General features: G+C 38.9%; 1 protein-coding gene across 1 annotated transcript; it reads right to left on the bottom strand.

Moving 5' to 3' along the window:
- Window positions 1–484: 484 nt before the first annotated feature.
- LOC140514325 (photoreceptor outer segment membrane glycoprotein 2-like) lies at window positions 485–4,549 on the bottom strand. Its single transcript, XM_072624519.1, has 3 exons — window positions 3,901–4,549; window positions 1,892–2,138; window positions 485–691 (listed from the first exon to the last, which is right to left on the bottom strand). Exons 1-3 carry the CDS (start codon window positions 4,479–4,481, stop codon window positions 485–487), a joined length of 1,035 nt encoding a protein of 344 aa, XP_072480620.1. The 5' UTR covers window positions 4,482–4,549.
- Window positions 4,550–18,071: the final 13,522 nt, after the last annotated feature.

The following is an 18,071-nucleotide window of genomic DNA, read 5'->3' as shown; positions in this document are numbered from 1 at the left end:
AGATTTTGGTCCCAGAGCTAAGGACCAGAAGTCTTTAGAGAGTATTGGGAAATTTGTCCCACAGGGGGAGCAGCCTTCTGGGACTGACTCATCACCTGAGAAGACTGAACCTAGGGGGCAAAGTGGAAGGGGAATATCTGATTCTTTTGAGTAAAGTCAGGAGGGGAGTAAGGGGATAGGGCATTGGCAGAAAGGTTAGAAGTGAAGTCTGTGGGTAAAGGTGGAGAAGGGAAAACAGCCTCCCTGGAGCAGCAAAGACAGCAAGGGGTATTCTTATCTAAGGACAAAAGAAACAAAGGCAACAGACTAGAACTGCCTCAAGCACTGAATTTGTCACTTCTTGGGTTATGGCCAGGGTCATTCTTCCTATTCATATATCATTTCCACTGACAACATTTTTGGTAAATGTGGAAATCAGTCTCCAACAATCCCAGTTAGGTGCAGATGGCTGGACTGAAGAATTATTTGGCCTCTACTTGTTATTTTAGATGTCCTTGTTGAGATTTGGCAATTCAAGGACAGTAGACACTTGGTCAGCTTTTCCAAGATTTTTGATGAAATTCAAATTGTACTTGACAGTTTCTACAAAGCTGTTTTCAAGGAGCCATCCATCAGAATCCAACTCAGGTTCATCCAGTGGTACATTCTTCAGTGATGTTTGTAGGTATCGAACACCAGTGAGCACACAGAGCTATACAGAAATAAACAATAAATCCCACACATTTTAAAAACAGTCCAACAAAGAAAGATGCCACCCACACTTAACAGGTGTCAAGTCACTAGTAGAATAAACCCACACCTTCCCCATGTATGAATTTTTAACTTTTTTCATTCATGCCCTCCCCCAGAAGAGCTCATCCTGTCATTGATAACAGGATGCAGTTATTTCATCCTCATGGCAATCTACATTTTTTTCCCTTCTTCCTGTCCCCCGTTCATTCTCTCACTTTCACCTTCTTTTGTTCACGTCCAACGGATTCCTCTCTTCCATCCACCAACTAATACATAAAACTGTTGAGCCACTCTTTCTTACTTCAATTCATCTACTTGGTCCCACTCCTCTAACACTCACATTCTTTCCTGAACTAAAAGTTTCTATTCTTAGATCTTTTCACAGCTAGATAGAACACTGGGCCTGAGTTCAAATCTAGCCTCAGATACATACTAGCTGTCTGGGCAAGTCACTTAACCTCTGCCTCCATTTCCTCGACTGTAAAATGGAGATAAAAAAAGCAATCACCTCCCCCCCCCCCAAGATTGCTATGAAGCAATTATCTCAGATGAGATAATATTTGTAAAGTGCTTAGGACAGTGTTCCTTCCTTTTCTCTCCATGTCTTTATTCTGGTTTTTTTCTATTTATTTTTTTAGTCTTCCCTTCTGTGTTTCTTCTCTTTCTTTTTCTTCTCTTTTTCTTACTTTCTATATTTTTTGTTTGGCTCTGTCCTGCATTTGACTTCCTCCTTACTTCTTTCTCCCTCTTGGCACTTTTAAATTCTTTTTTAAAGCTCTTTTTATTATTATTTACTTTTCTAGCTTTATAAATTATCCTTCAACTTTATTTGCTCTTTCTATTGCTAGCCCAGTTCTTTTCTTCCCTGGGTATGACCCATAACTACCTACTGCCTAAAATCAACATGACTACCATGCTGACAGGAGGTCAATTCTAGTGGAAGAAGTTGGAGAAAGAAAGAGCTGATGATTCTGGGATGGGAGGAAGGAAGGGGAAGAGAATGGAAGTTTTATAGCATCTCCTTTGTGCCAAGCACCGTGGTCGGGAAAGTATGACCCCTACAGATCTTAGAATAAACTAGGGCAATCCACTTGACTGGAGTTATAGCCACCATTTTTCTTTTTTTGGCCAGAGCAAACTTTTGGGGAATTATATTTACCTCAAATAACCAGATGATAAGTACCGCCAATCCAATGGAGCGCATGATGTGGGTATAATAATCTAACAGGGCTTCGCGGCAGCCCCTCATCCAGACATTCAGCTCCTCGGTGAGAAAGTCGTAGTTGTAATGGGCGTTGTTGTTGGTGAGCTGGTGCTGGATACAAGGTCGTGGGGAGCTGGGGTTGCAGCAACTAAAAGGAACACCATCCACCAAGAACTTCCCATCAATATTGCTCTTCAGGCGGCTAGAGTAAGGGAAGCAACAGGAAACAAGGACCAGCATCAAGAAAATGTTTAGCCTCCTTGACTAACTGGAGACACCTATCTTCACCTCCCAAGGGAGGAGATACAGAGATCACAAATTCTTCACTTATTCAAACTGGGTAGGTTGAAAAAAACCCAAAATTGTTTTTCCTTCCCTTAGAAGTTGTGAGACTTGTCCATTTCAGGTATGGTTAGCCCTGCAGTTCCTTCTCCCCGAGAGGACAGATCAAAAAATAAATACTGCACCCATGTGGCAATGTGACAAAAATGCAAGTTTTGTCCAGAATGCTTATTTCTTTCCTGCTTGCTGTATTAACTGAAATGTCTATTACTTAGAAAACAGATTAGTAAGATGGTAAAGAGCTGGCCACCAAAATAATGCATACCGTGGGTCAGGTCTTCTAAGACTCACACCTGACAACATATAGATGACCCCAGGTGGACACAGCTTTGGAGAGATCCATCCTCCTTGATATAAAGCCCTTGAAGTACACACATAATATTCAGAGAGGACATCAAGAGTAGACTCCTGGCCTAGAGACATGGGGAGGTCAGGGAATGTGCAGTCACTGCTGCCAAGAAATCCTAGCCCTGCTCTTTTCCCTTTCTGCTGGTGCACAAGATGGCTGCATTGAAGTGGATGAATTTTTGCCTAGTTCATCTTATCATGGACTCAAGATTACAGATTAAGTGACTAATATGAGGATAATCAGACCAGATAAGGTGCTTTGAGATCCTTCTATGAAAAGCAATATGGTTAAAGCATTTTTCCAGCTGAATGGAATGATTATAAATGAAATACTAAGGACCAGTACTCTTTCCATTGAACCAATAACTTTTAAAGAAGAGTAGAATTCCTTTCTGAAACATTTAATTTTTGTAGAATTCTATTTTAAATGATGAGCTGTCTAATCTCCTAAATGATCTCTGCTTTGTGGTGAAAGTCCCTGCATATTCTGGAAGATACCTTGAGATTGTGAGACTAGGATCAGACGATCATAGATTTAGAACTGAAAGAGACCTTACGGGTATCAAATCTAACCCTTCTGAAGTGGAGAAACTGAGGCTTGGAGATGTTCAGTGAATTACTGGCTTCAGATGTATGATTAACTGTGGCCTGGGGCAAGTCATTTAATCTGTTGGCCTCAGTCTTCTAATATATAAAGTGGGAAAAATAATAGCACCTACCTCCCAGGGTTGTTGAGTGACTAAAATGAAATAATATCGTAAAGCACTTTGCAAACTTTAAAGAGCTGTATAAGTGCTAGCTATTATTTATTCTAATGCCATCTCTCAACTATTTCCTATTTCCTATATAGCTGCTTTGTCTATATTTGTTTGCATTCTGTCTCCCTGACTAGATTGTAAACTCCAGCAAAGACTGACTTTTGCCACTTTTTGTATTTCCAGAGTTTAACATAGTGCCTGGCACTTGGAAGAAGCATATTAAATGTGTATTGATTGATTATTATTGACTGAGGTGCATACAGGTAAGAAAGATCCTGAGACTTTAAAAGACCTAAGAGACCTTAGACTTAGAAGACTCAGGTCTTCCCAACCCTAATCCCAACTACTCCATTATACTCCCTCTGAACTTTCTTCACTCCTTCAGTTGCTACCTTCTAGAACCAACTTGTGACCCAGAGAGTAAGTAGCACTCATAGAGCTACTAGGTCTTCTCTCATGGTCTACTCCCCTGTTCCCTTCTGTGGGGAAAACTCCATACCCATCAGGGACACTCACTCTACAACTTCCCTTGAAGCCATGTTCAGGTATCGTGCAGATATCCACTGGATCTCAAACCAGTCCCTGAAGTTGCTGTTACCACAGCACTGAAACTGAATCTGTAGCATGTCGATGGTCTTCTTCAGGAAGCAACGTCCTGGGATATCTGTGTCCTTGTAGAACCTGATGGCTTCTCTCAGACCCAGGTACAAAGACTCCTCAAGTTCCTTTCTTGTGGTATAGCACATGAATGCACCTATGAGGAGGCAGAACGTGAAACAGAAGGCAAAGGCAATGTAGGGAAGCAGGACCAGCCTCCAGCGTCTGTACCTGTGTACATCAGAACAGTCATAACAGATCTTGCCACCAAGGAAATTGATGACACAGGCAATGAGACCTACTGAGATGAGCATGTTGGAGGTGGAACTGATTTCCCCCTTGGATAACACCTCGATTCGCTTCTTGATCTCAATCTTTAGGAAGAGACCAAGACTGAAGAGCATGACTCCTGTCATCACAGACAGCCAGTTAAGAATCCACAGTATCTGGGCCAACTTGTTCCGTTTGTATTTGGTGAAAGTCACTTTAAGGACAGCCATGGTCACACTGAGATCAGAATAAAGATATCTTTGGAAGGGAGAGCTTGTGAACGGTTTTGATTTCTGACACTGTAGAGCCTATAAGAAGTCTACAGAGAAAAATGAGATTATAGGTTTTAATTATTTTTACATATTTTGTTAAGCTCTATACACTGATACAGAGTCATGCTGTCAAGAGTCCAATTCCCAATACCACCCCCCCACCCCTGCCCCTCTTGCCATGAGGTTGCATATAATTCCCCAAAACTAGAAAGTATGAAATTTAGAAGGAGAAGGATGAGATGATTCTGCTGTACCTCAGCTGTGTATTCAAAGTGATCCCAAGTAAGTAGAATGACTGCCTATACTATATGTAAATACCTGTTCTAAATATTCTAAAATACAGAACAATGCTGAATGGGTGACAGAGTTCAGAGGAGACTTCTCTACTAATAGTGTCTGCCTAACTGGGTTTCAAAAAAGGACCATTGTTCATCCTGACATAGGAAAAACTACAGTGAAACTCTGAAATACCCCATAATCCCTCTGCTAGTCCCTTATCTGTTTGCCATAGCTATTCTCTTGATGAGCATAGGGACCCTGTTTTATTAATATTTATATCTCCTCTGGAGTGTAACACTATCTCATGCATGGCAGATGTTTTACAAATATTTGATTACAAATCCTAATGTGAGTCTTTTTGCTAATTGATTAATTGGCTTTATAAACTGTAAATGCATTATAAATGTCACTATTATTATTTTTATCTTGTTTTACTTACCATATACATATATATGTATGAATGAATTAATAAACGAATACATAATTATTTGTTAAGCACTAACTGTGTGTCAGGCACTGTGCCTCCTTGACCTCAAGGAAAAAAAACAAACAAAAAAACTCAAATGTCTGATGAATGAATGAATGACACGAATGAATGAAATTAAGGATCTGTCCCTTCTGTATCTCAGATGAGGCTCACTACCCTTGCCTTTTTTATTATATATGTCACCTTTCCAGTTAACCTTTTTTTTTGCCAATCTTTATAGCAAACATCTGTTTGATGAAATAAATAGATTTATCTTCTGGGAAAAGATCTGCTGAACAAAACATCAGAACCTTGGTCCTAACCGTAGGACTAAGTATAGCAAGCACAGTGATCACTTTCGAGTCAAGTTTTCCATCTTGAGGGATGACACTTTTTAGATAGTTAGACACTGTTACTTTTACTCCCCTAAAAAGACCCTCTGTCATCCACAACAAAGACCAGAATAAGCATTTCCATATAATTGAAAAATATTTTTAGTTGGTTTCTCGTCTCTTGTTTTTTTTCTAATTCAGTCTTTGATTAATTGAGATCCTACCACTTGCTGTACTAGTATGCTTAATAATTTTTTTTTTTTTGCTATAGGCAGCTAGGTGACACCGTGAATAGAACACTGGCCCTGGAGTCAGGAGGACCTGAGTTCAAATCTGAAATCAGAGACTTGACACTTACTAGCTGTGTGACCTTGGGCAAGTCACTTAACCCTACTTGCCTTGCCTTTCCCATTCAAAAAATTATAATTTTCTGTGCTGCTACCCACTTTGTGATGATTGGCATACATTCTTTTCCCTTGTTTTATTCCTTGACTGTTTTCGTAGCTCAAAGGTTCTTAATATTGGATGTGTGTGCGTGGGTGTGTGTGTCTGTAAGCATATATGGCATGGACCCCTTTGACAGTCCACTGAAGCCTATGGACTCTTTTTTCAGAATAATGTCTTAAAATGCATAAAATACATAAGATTACAAAGGAAATTGATTATATAGAAATGGTTACCAAAATAGAAACAGAACAAGTTGACAATTTGAGAGTGAAGTTCAGGAGATAGCAAGAGCTGGAAATACAGACCTGAGAGTTTGTATAGAGGTAATAAAACACTGTTAGCTGATGAAGTCATCTGTTGAGACCGTATAGAGGAGAGGGCCCTGGATAGAGCCCTTGGGTATAAACAGAGTCAAGGGGTGTGATGGTGACCCAGCCAAAGAGACTGTAAAGGAGAGAGGAGGCAGGTAGGAGACAAATCAAAAGATAAGTCGGGAAAACCCAAGGGCCCTGGATAGAGCCCTTGGGTATAAACAGAGTCAAGGGGTGTGATGGTGACCCAGCCAAAGAGACTGTAAAGGAGAGAGGAGGCAGGTAGGAGACAAATCAAAAGATAAGTCGGGAAAACCCAGAGAACACAGCCAGCTCCCTACTTCAGACAGGGCTACTGAAAATCGTTTTCTGAGTGATCTCCCTGCCTCAGCAGTCTTCACTCTACTCAGGTATGCTTGGCTGAAAAAAAACAGATGATTTTTTTACTAATAACATTTATTAGCACTTAAAAGACATGCAAAGCACTTTACAAATATTTCAAACAACCTTGGGAGGTAGTTGCTATTATTATGCCCATTTTGTAGAAGAGGTAACTGAGGCTGAGAGGTCTCAGCTAATCAGTGTTAAGTCCAGCTCTCTTACCCACTTTATCACCCAGATCCCTGCTCAGTGAGCTCCCAGTTCACTCTGGGATCAATTCCTCTGCTTGACTTTTAAAGCCTTTCCTAACCTGGCCCTTTCTGCCTTACCAACCTTTTTACATTATGTTTTCCCCAATCCTACCTCATTTACTGTACAATCTGGCTCTACCAGCCTACTAGCTGATCTCAAACACATCACTACATCTCCTAGCAAAAAAATAAAATCAAAAGTCAAAAATACTGAGTTTTGCACCGGCTCCCACCTGTGCCTGGAATGCTGTGCTCCCTCATGTCTGCCACTCAGCATCCCTGGCTCCCTATAAAGCAGAACTCAAATCTGAAGGAGGCCTATTCTGGTGAGTTTAACTGTTAGTGTCTTCCCCTCTAGATTACCTTCCAGAGATAGGTTGTATATATCTTGTATGTACCTAGTTATTTACATGTTTTCCCCCACCAGAGCATAAGCTCCTTGAGGACAGAACTTTTTTTTTGTCTTTCTTTAGTACATTAACTTGTCATTAAAATTTTTTAAAAATGTTCCTTACATGCTTAAAATGTCAAAGTTTTTCTCTATCACATTTGCCAAAAAATATTTCTACAATCCATTCTTTATTTTAATTATATTGTTTTAGCAGTACAAAAGTTATGTTATAAAAATATATGTATACATTTTTTATACATTATTGTACCCACTAAACCCACTAATCTCCTGTAATTCCTTTCATATTCTGAATACAAGGAAGTTTATCTGTCCTCAACGATTGAGAAGTTACATTCCCTTTTGTTTCATCTTTTTTAGAGTTTGTTTGTTTGTTTCCTTCTATGCGTAAGCCTCTCACCCAGCTGGAATTCACAGGAGGTATATGATGTAACAAATGAGTCCAGATTCCTTTCCTACCAAACTGTCAAGTTTTCTCAAGTACGTTTGTTAAGTAATGAATACTATATCTAATTTTTATTTTCTGTAAAGTTATCATATACATTTGGTTGGCATGACCACGTTCTTCGATTGTGGTCATATATTTAGAGGTGGAAGAGACCCTTAAAGATCATCTTGGTACAGTCCTTCCATTTTACAGATGAAGAAAACAAGCCCAGAGAATTTAGGGTACTTACTTGTCCTAGGTCACACCAACTGTGAGTAGCAGAGCCAGGTCTTTAGGTTACAAATAAAATGCATTTAATGTGATTAGTTTATCAGATCACTTCCTCTATTCAATACTTGGCTCCTTCCCTTTATAAGTTACTTAAGAGTATGACAATAAGGGAATGCGACATTTTAATCAGAGATAATAGGGAGGCATAATGTCTCAACCCATGACACTGGCCAGGGGGAATATGCCAGGTGGAATGCTGATCTGGGGGATTCTGGGAAAGTGAGGGCATGAGGCACGTGAGTGCGAGTGAGAGATATCATACCTTTCGACAATTTTGCCCAAGGATAGCTTTGATGAGGTTTCTTTAAAAAAAAAAAAAATTCTAGAAAGAAAGAAAAGAGAAACATCAACAGGACCAGCTTAACCAACTTAGTAAGAAGTTTAAAAGTAGGTTGTCGAAGACAGATAACGCAGTGGATAGAGCGCTGGCCCTGGAGTCAGGAGGACCAAAATTCAAATTTGGCCTCAGACATTTACTAGCTGTGTGATCCTAGGCAAGTCACTTAACCCCAATTGCCTCCAAAAAAAGGAAGGAAAGAAGGAAGGAAGGAAGGAAGGAAGGAAGGAAGGAAGGAAGGAAGGAAGGAAGGAAGGAAGGAAGGAAGGAAGGAAGGAAGGAAGGAAATGTTAGCAACATTAGCCTGAGATTTCAAGGGATGGCACTCCTAACTGGAATGAAGTCAAGCTCTCCCTTCCACAATTCATCCTTTATACCAAGAGTGCCAAACTAAAAACCAAACAAACAAAAAAACAGTATAGAAGGATCTCTGTCATGGCATATCAACTTAGAAAACAACACATTAACATTATCTATGTTCTACTGCATTTTTATTTATTTTGTTAAATTTTCCCCATTTACATTTTAATCTCATTCAGGGGCACCATATGTCTAACACCTCTGCCTTATTAATCTTTTACTTTCTCTCTCTCTCTCTCTCTCTCTCTCTCTCTCTCTCTCTCTCTCTCTCTCTCCCCCCCCCCTCTCCCACCTCCTTCTTCTCCCCCTCTCATTCTCTCTCTCTGTCTCTCTCTGTCTCTCTGTCTGTCTGTCTCTCTCTCTCTCTCTCACACACACACACACACAGAGAGGCAATCTGGGTAAAGTAACTTGCCCAGAGTCATACATCTAGTAACTGTCTGAGGTCAGATTTGAACTCAGGTTCTCCTGACTGCGCAGCCCATGTTCTATTCACTGCACCACCTAGCTGTCCCCTTTTACTTTCAATCTTTTAATTTTTATTTTTTTAAAAAATTTTATCTTTTACCTTTAAAATTTTTTTAATGAATGTTTTAATCTACACTGTTGCCAAATTAATCTTTCTAATAATACACTGGCCTGCTCAAACCACATTCCTACTCAAAAAACTTCCGTGGCGCCCTCATTGCTTATCTCTTCACTTACTCAGTTCTAATCTAAATGTGCTACCCATTAGTCATGTATCTCATCCTGTCCTCTCCTACCTTTGTGTACACATTGTTCCCCATGCATAGAATAACTACCACCTATCTCTGTGGGTTGATGTCTTCTTCCTTCAAAGCAAGGTGCCATTTCCTCCACAAAGTCTTCCCAGAACCATTACTAGCAGTTTTGGAACTCGAGGAAAGCCTCACAAAACCTGCCTAAAGGAAGTTGCATAAAATATACATCAAATCAACTTATTAAGACAAATTTAGAAGACGATGGAGTAAAAGCAAGGCCTCAACTGAACTCTCCCAAATTTCTTTCCAAACAACTTTAAAATAATGCCTCAAAATGAGTTTTGGAGGGGCAGAACCAAGATAAGGAAGAGATGAAACAATTCTGTAACCCAAGACAACTTAGAAAGTGGGCAGGAAAAGTCTATTTCATTAGGATGGGAGTCGAGTGCAGTCCAGGCCAGGCTGCCTTCAGCAAGCCAGAAGTAGGCCTTGGGGACAACTGAACTGGCAGCTACAGCTACAGCTTCTGGAGCTCTCAACCTACAGACCCCATATAGAAGGGGGTCAGACAACTAGCCTGCAGGAGACTACAGGGGACACTGCTGGCACTGGGGGAAGGGCTCTGTTTCCTGTATGTGGTTCTGGGTCATACTCCAAGAGCAAGTAGGAGTGCTACCACACTGAATTGTGTACTTACAGGAAAGCAAAGACCCTCATCACAGTTTCTGGATAGAAAGGAGTGCTTGTGGTCACTCACAGACCAGAGTATAGGCAGTGACCACAGCTCTCCTTAGATTATACCACCTGGGAAGGACTGAAAACTTACAGGTCCTCAGAACTAGCTCTGAAAACAAAAAATCTGAAGCTTAGGAAAGTGCCTTCTCTACCCTAGAAGCAGAGCCTAACTTTAACATGAAATTATAAGTCAAGAAATAGGCTGGAAAATGAGCAAACAACAGAAAAAGAACCTGACCAAGAAAGTTACCATGTTGACAGCAAAGATCAAAACACAAACTCAGAAGAAGACAACATAGTCAAAACACCTACATCCAAAGCCTCAAAGCAAAATGTGGGATTGGTCACAGGTCCAAAAAGAATTCCTGGAAGTACTCAAAAAAAGGATTTTAAAAATAAAAAAAAAGAGGTAGAGAAAAAATTAAGAAAAGAAGTGAGAGTGATATAAGCAAATCATGAAAAAAGAGTCAATAACTTGGTAAAGGAGGCACAAAAACTGCTAAAAAAAAAAATAACACCTTAAAAACAGAATAGATCAAATAGCAAAAGAAGCACAAAAATACACTGGAGAGAAGAACTCCTTGAAAAGCAGAATTAGACAAATGGAAAAGGAGATACAAAAGCTTACCAAAGAAAATAAATTCTTAAAAATTAGAATTGGGCAAGTGGAAGCTAATGACTCCATGAGATATCAAAAAACAATAAAATGAAATCAAAAGAATGAAAAAAGAAAATGTGAAATATCTCATTGGAAAAACAACTCACATAGAAAATAGATTTAAGAATTACTGAACTACCTAAAAGTCCACTGTCACCAATATTATTCAATAGTGTATTGGAAATCCTAGTAACAGCAATAAGAGAAGAAAAAGAAATAGAAGGAATTAGAATAGAGAATGAGGTAATAAAATGAGCTCTTTTGCAGATGTTATAATAATATACTTGGAAAATCCCAAAGACTCAACTAAAAAGTTAATTGAAATAATAATTTTTAGCTAAGTATGAAGATATAAAGTCCACATAAATCATCAGCATACCTAGTTATGCTGTATATATCAGCAAACAAAACTCTGCAAGAAGAGATCATTAAAAGTAGCCCATTTAAAATAATTCTAGACATCATAAAATACAAGGAGTACCCCCTGCCAAAGCAAACCCAAGAATTATATGAACAAAATTATTTTAAAAAACTTTTTGTACAAAAAAATCAGATTTAAATAATTGGAGAAATTTTAATTGTTCAAGGGTAGGCAGAGCCAATATAATAAAAATTACTATTTTGCCCAGACTAATTATATATTCAACACCATCCCAATTAAATTACCAAATTTTTTTACTGAATCATAAAAAATAATAAATTTCATTTGGAAGAACAAAAGGTCAAGAATATTAAAGGAACTAATGGAAAAAAACATAAAGAAAGGAGGTTTAGCAGTACCAGATCTTAAACTATATTGTAAGGCAGTAATTATCAAAACGATTTGGTACTGGCTAAGATGTAAGAAAGGTAGATCAATAGAATATAGTAGACATACAATATATAATAGCAAATAAACATAATAACCTTGTATTTGATAAGTATAAAGACTTAAGATTTTGGGATAAGAATTCATTATTTGGTAAAGATTGTTGGGAAACTGGAAAGCAATATGGCAGAAACTGGGCATAAACCAGTATCTTATACCATTTACCAAGATAAGTTCAAAATGGATATATGACCTAGACATAAAGATACTTTACAAGAAAATTTGAAGAATATGGAACAGATTGTCTAAAATGATAGAAGGAAAAAGTGACAAATATTGGAGGGGATGTGGAAAATTATTTTTCTTGGTTTTGGTTTTTTTTTTTTTTTGGTCTATGTTTTCTTTCACAACACGACTAACATGAAAATATGTTTTGCATGATTGTACATGTATAACCTTTGGCAAATTGTTTGCTTTTTCAATGAGGGGAGAAAGGAAGGAGGAAGAGAATTTGGAACTCAAAATGAAACTTAAAAAAATGTTAAAAATTGTTGTTAAATGTAATTGGAAAAACTAAAATGAAAAAAAAAAAGGACAAATTTAGTTGGGTATAAGAATGAGCCTAAGACACAAGTCCTCATGGGGAGAGACTCTTCTGCCCCATGAAAGGTAGAGTAGGAGCAATATCACAACCCATATTTCCCCTTAAAATTTAATGAAACAAGTTTCCTCAGGACTTAATGGTGGTAGAGAAAGTTGGAGAATTTAGAGGTAGTGCCTGGTGCCTTCCCCCAGGATCCAGCCCCTAAATGGGCACTGTGGAACAGACCAAAGCCAAATATCAAAGAATCTGTAGGTGGATGGGCTGGGCTCTCAGTGATTGGGATAAGGGTGAGGGTTCCATCAGGGATCTGGGACTCAGAAAAGCATTCCATTGATGGAGAGTCAGGTGCAGAGATCCATGTCAATGAATGTGACCTATGTGACCAGTGTATGTGGTGGAAGATGGGGAGATAGATGGTTTTGATGTTCCATTTGTGCTTGGGTGGGACTTCATGAGAGTCCTGGGGTCCCTATTAGTCCAAGCTATTGAGTCAGGGTGCTGAGTTTGCTCTTCACAGGACAGGTGGGGCTTCCAGATGCTGGAGATGGATGGGATGCAGGTATTGATGACCCCTGTCAGTCTCAGTAGAGTGGAAAGTGATCAAAGTGGCTGAGAGTGGTCTCTGGTCAGTCAACAGGATGTTGGAAATTTTTTTTAAAAAGGTAATGAGACTGTCCTAGAGACTTAATTTGGCTCAGCAGACTAAAGTAGTTTTTGGTTCTTGAAGTCAGTTTCTGGTCACTTGGGTACAAAGCAGCCAGTTGGAGCACCGAGTGATCTCTGATGTGTTGCTGTTGAAAGCAGTGAATGGGCAGCTCAAACAAGGGAGCTTTGATCAAGTAAGTTGATTGGAGATATCCTCAGTTTCTATCCTTGTTGCATATCCTTTTCCTGCTATGGCTTTTGCTAATTGTTGAAGGATTAGCACGTGTTTCATTTTGTCCTAATATCAAACCTAAACTACTAAGGGCCTGAGTCATACCCTGACTAGAACAGGAGGCATAAAGGGGACACTAACTTCCATGGGTGAAGGCCCTAGGATACCAAGAGCCTGTTTCTGGGGGAGGGGGTTGAGTTTGATGGTGGGTGAGGAAACTGAGGAACTCAGCTGCGATGGGGTTTAGACCCTAAGCATGAGAACAGGAAACCTGCCATCTGGTAACTTATTTTAACTAGACATTCTTGCTAACTAAGTACTAAACCCACTTGTTTCAAAGAGGCTGCATATGAATACTGTCAAGTGCTCTAAATTTCAGTGCCCTGGCACAGAGTCCTGAGGGCCTACTTCAAGTTATTCTGATCCTCTCAGCTCAAAGTGATCTCTCCTTAAATCTCTCAGGCAACTCTGGCTTTTTCTAAGTCCTCAATCATTCTCTAATTTCTAATATAACTATCTGTGAACTGTCTTACTGTCTTCAATCCTTGCTGAAATATAAGCTTCTTGAGGGAAAATGGATTATTTTTACATTCCCAGCATAATGTCTTGCACAGTATAACTATTTAGTGAATGTTTGTTGAACTGAATTGAGTTGTTCAGGAAAGAGAGACAAAGTAAAAAGAGGGGTCTGTGTCATATGTTAAAGATATGGTCAGGAAACAGGAGGCTAAGAGGGTGAACCTCGGTTTAAGGGGCTAAGAATAAGTATGACCTCACTGTGGGATTCTGTTCCAGTCTTCTAAAGCCAGACAGGGAAGATGAATAAGGTCTTTTAACTAACTTACTGAAGCAATTTCAGATTGGGAACAGATGATAGTGGACCATTTAACTATTATGCTATCAGTTGGAGAAGAAACTCAGTGGGGCTAGAAATCGTCAGGCAGCTTTTTAGCCTGACTTTAGAGTTTAAGGGCAGTGTCTTACTATAAAAGCAAGGGAGTCAATCAATGCAGTTCTTTATTTGATTCTTTCTAATGTGATAGAAGATTTTGGGGGAATGAAAGATAATTGGAAACTTGGGAGGAAGACTTTATATCACAAAATTTACAATCCTTAAGGAAGAGAGGAAAAAGAAAGTGAATTTTAAGAAAACTTTTAAAAATAAAAATCTAAAGTATAGGGCAAGTAATAAGAATCATTTCTAAAGAAAGTCTTAAGACTCATTGGATCAGAGTTTCTTAAGGCTTTGAATGGACCTCATAGATTTAGTCCAAACTTTAATTGAAGCATTAATTCCCTCTACAACATCCTTAACAAGCAGCTTTTCAAGCTTCTTCTGCTTGAAGTCATGGAGAACTCACCAATTCGCTGTAGCATTCCACTTTTGGCCAGCTCTAATTATTAGGAAGTTCTGCCTTCTTTTGAGCTAACTTCTGCCCATCAGCCATAGACCATGAGTACAAGAAACCTGGTTGTTGTGCAAGAAAATCATTATGCACAGTTATTAAAATATATTCATATGTGTGTATGTATAATGATATATATTAGCATATAGGAAAAGTGAGATCATAAGACCAAGTGGAAAAAATTCCAAACCCTACTGTATATGAAATCAAAGATTAAATGGGAAAGGCCTAGGAAAAATAGAAATTAGGTCAGATCACTTAAAAGGAATATAAAGAAATAGTATATCCATGTGAGAATAACTCATATGGATATAAAGCTATAACTAGCCCAGCATCACCAGGACTTTGCCCAGGAGCGTGCTGTAGCCAACCTGGCTTGCAGGAGCCAATTGTGAAAATTTCAGTGTGAGCATTTATACCTCAGAAATCACCAAGTGCTACAAGTCTAGTCTTGTTGATTGTCAACTCTAGACTTAAGAAAGTGTTAATAATAACACAGATTAAGCTTAAAACTGTGGACATACATTCTCCTCCCCTTCCCCCACCCCCAAGAGCCTGGAGTTAAACATTTACCAGTATGGTACTGCTCTATAAAGACTACTTGAGCTTAGCAGGAGTGCAGTAAAAGGCTTAGGGGATGAAGTTATTGCCAGATTGAAGGGCTGGATGACTGTGGTATAATAATATTAATCAAAATAATAATATAGCATTTGTATAGTGCTTTAAGATTTACAAAATGCTTTACAGCCATCATCTCACCTGAGCCTCCCCATACCCCTGACTTTGTCCCAAAGTGCAAGCATTCTATCAACAGGTATCAAGGTAGGCTTCCTCCTTGCCTGGTTTGTTTCAGATGCCTGCCATTCTGAATCAGGAAGCATTACCCCTGCCCCATTTGGGTATTCCAAAATTGGGAGTAGGGTAGAGTGGATGGAGGGCAAGTTTCTCTATCTATTCCAGACTGTCTAACCTCTGACAGTCTTATTGATATCACATCCCTCCCACTAGCCCACCTTTCCCCATGGGGGCAACTGCATTTGACCAGAGTGGACGGAGAACTTTTCAGTGGGAGAGGATCAGCTCATAATAAGCCCTCCTTCTCCCACTGAAAAGTGGATTTGTCTTGGTGTGGGAACTTCTGTTTACAACTCCATTTATATAACACTTTTAAGGTTTAATACTCATGTGTTACAGGGAGTATACTTTTATCCCCATTTTCCAGTTGAGAAAAGTAAGGCCCAGAGAGCTTAAGTACAGATTAATCTATACTTATGGAATCTTATATAATCTTATGCTACTATAGATTAACAAGCACAGGGGTCATGATTTGAACCCAGGTCTCGATTCCAAATTCAGCTTCCTTTTCACTATAACATGTTGCCTCTTGGAGAGAGATTTGGGAAGGCTGTAATTGGAAAGTAAGTATAACTAGCAAAGAACAGGAAATATTTACCTTTCCCTCAATTTTTCAAATATATTAGACAAAAAGAGGAAAAAATAATAATAATTCATATTGACATACAGATTTAAGATTTGCAAAGAATTTTCCTCAACAGCCATGTAAAGTAGGTATGCAAGTTTCATCTCTTACTTTAAAAATGAGGAAACTGAGGTTGTGAGAACTAATGTCCATGATCAGGATGTATCTGAGGCATCATGTGAACCCAGATCTCTTGAGTGTAAGTCCAGGATTCTTGCCACTCTGCTTGGATGACTCTCAAAAGAAAACAACTCTCAAAAGAAAACCTCAGTGATGAGGATGAAAGCCATCTTCTTCAATTCTCTCTTTTCCAAAAAGATCAAATGTGAACAGTTGATTACAGCCAGTCCTAGGTATTTTGGAAGGATGAGAGGCCAAAATAAAATAGGGAAAGATACCATTTAAAAAGCATCTGGGAAAACCAGATGATTAAAATCAGCAGAGCATGGTCATACATCCCCAGGCCCTTTCTTCTTTAAGAAGAATTAGCAGGTGTCATTGCATAGGTACTAGTCATTACTTTTGAGAAGTTCTGGAAAGCAGAAGTCACTGAGGATTGAGAAAGGGCAAGTGACATGCTTGCCTGATTATAAAACAAGGGAAAAATGATCTAAGAAATGGAAGTTATAACTTCCATACAGGGAAGATCCACAAACCAATCATTCATCAATAGCTAGGTATTTAGAAAAACTTAAGATCACCAAGGCTTTGTGAAGGACCCATTCTGTCCAACTCATGCCATTTTCTGCTAGCATACAGAATATGACTACATCAAGAAACAACAGCTGTGATACCAGTTCCAGTTAACCTTTTGGTTCTCTCTTATATGATGTTCTTATTGATAAAGCTAGAAAAGTACTATTTTGGCTATGCTACTATGAGGTAGGTGAACAAGTCACTTGAATTCTGCCTCCTGAGTGGGTACTGACATTTCCTGAATGACAAAGTCAGTAATAGAAAATAAGGACATTCTCTGACCCTCCTCCTCTCATCTCCAAGCTCCTCTCTTTCTCCCTTGTTTTTGTTTTAATTCTTTCATCCTGAACTTAACAAACACCAAATAAAATGACCAATGCCACAGACAAAGTAAAACATAAAAAGACAGTTGTCCATGAAGCTGTGGATCTCCATTAGGTGCAGCTTGCCTTTCTGTTTTAAGTAAATAAGAAATTCAGCATGCTACTTTGTTGAATGCACAACCACCAGATGGTCATGTGGTAAATATGGTGATCTAATTGTCACAAGGTTGGCAAGGATTCAAGATCTTAATGGACCTCATTGATAGAGCAGCTTTGGTAAATATTAAATAACCAGAGAGAGGCCTTTCCATTCCCAGGGTGAAGCAGATGTCTGTCAAATAGATGGACTATAATTGTGCTACTACATAGCACCATGGAAACTTGAACCCCTCTAAATAGATTTCCTGCAGCATTGACATAATGCTTCATTCTACTGCCTTTATAGATTGTATTCACTCTAAGCAGGAAGCCAATGAGGGAGTGTAGAACAAGGCATTCTGTTTTACGCTCCAAATATGAGGACAAAAACTGCTCTTGACAATCAAAGTAGTCAAACCAAACATAGCTATTGCCCCAGCAATATCATTTCATTTAGGCATGTACCCCAAGGAGGTAAAAAAATATGTACAGCAGCACTTCTTGTAATGGGGAAAAATGAAAAGGATCATAGGTGCCCATTACTGGGGAATCGAATATAAATGTAATGGATTGTTATTGTACCATACAAATTGTAAATACAAAGGATTCAGAAAAACTTGAGAAGATTTGATTGAATAAATCGATGAAGAATGAAGGAAGCAGAACCAGAAGAACAATGTACATGACCACAATAATGTAAAGGAAGATAATAATGAGAGGTTTCAGAACTCTGATCAATGCATTGACCAATCAGGATTTCAGCATAATGAATAGTGAAGTGTGCTTCTTTCTCATCAGAAAGAGGTGATA

Source organism: Notamacropus eugenii, chromosome 7 (genome assembly GCF_028372415.1).
Source record: "Notamacropus eugenii isolate mMacEug1 chromosome 7, mMacEug1.pri_v2, whole genome shotgun sequence".
Classification (NCBI taxonomy): domain Eukaryota; kingdom Metazoa; phylum Chordata; class Mammalia; order Diprotodontia; family Macropodidae; genus Notamacropus; species Notamacropus eugenii.
Note: the sequence above shows the minus strand (reverse complement) of the source record. Positions and strands in the feature narration are given on the sequence as shown.

What these genes read in the sequence shown, in the direction of transcription:
- LOC140514325 (XM_072624519.1), bottom strand. Translation starts at nt 4,481, where the DNA reads ATGGCTGTCCTTAAAGTGACTTTCACCAAATACAAACGGAACAAGTTG. An exon ending in GCTTCAAGGGAAGTTGTAGA is followed by an intron (nt 2,139 to 3,900) that starts GTGAGTGTCCCT and finishes CCCTTACTCTAG; the next exon opens with CCGCCTGAAGAGCAATATTG. An exon ending in TTATCATCTGGTTATTTGAG is followed by an intron (nt 692 to 1,891) that starts GTAAATATAATT and finishes ATTTCTGTATAG; the next exon opens with CTCTGTGTGCTCACTGGTGT.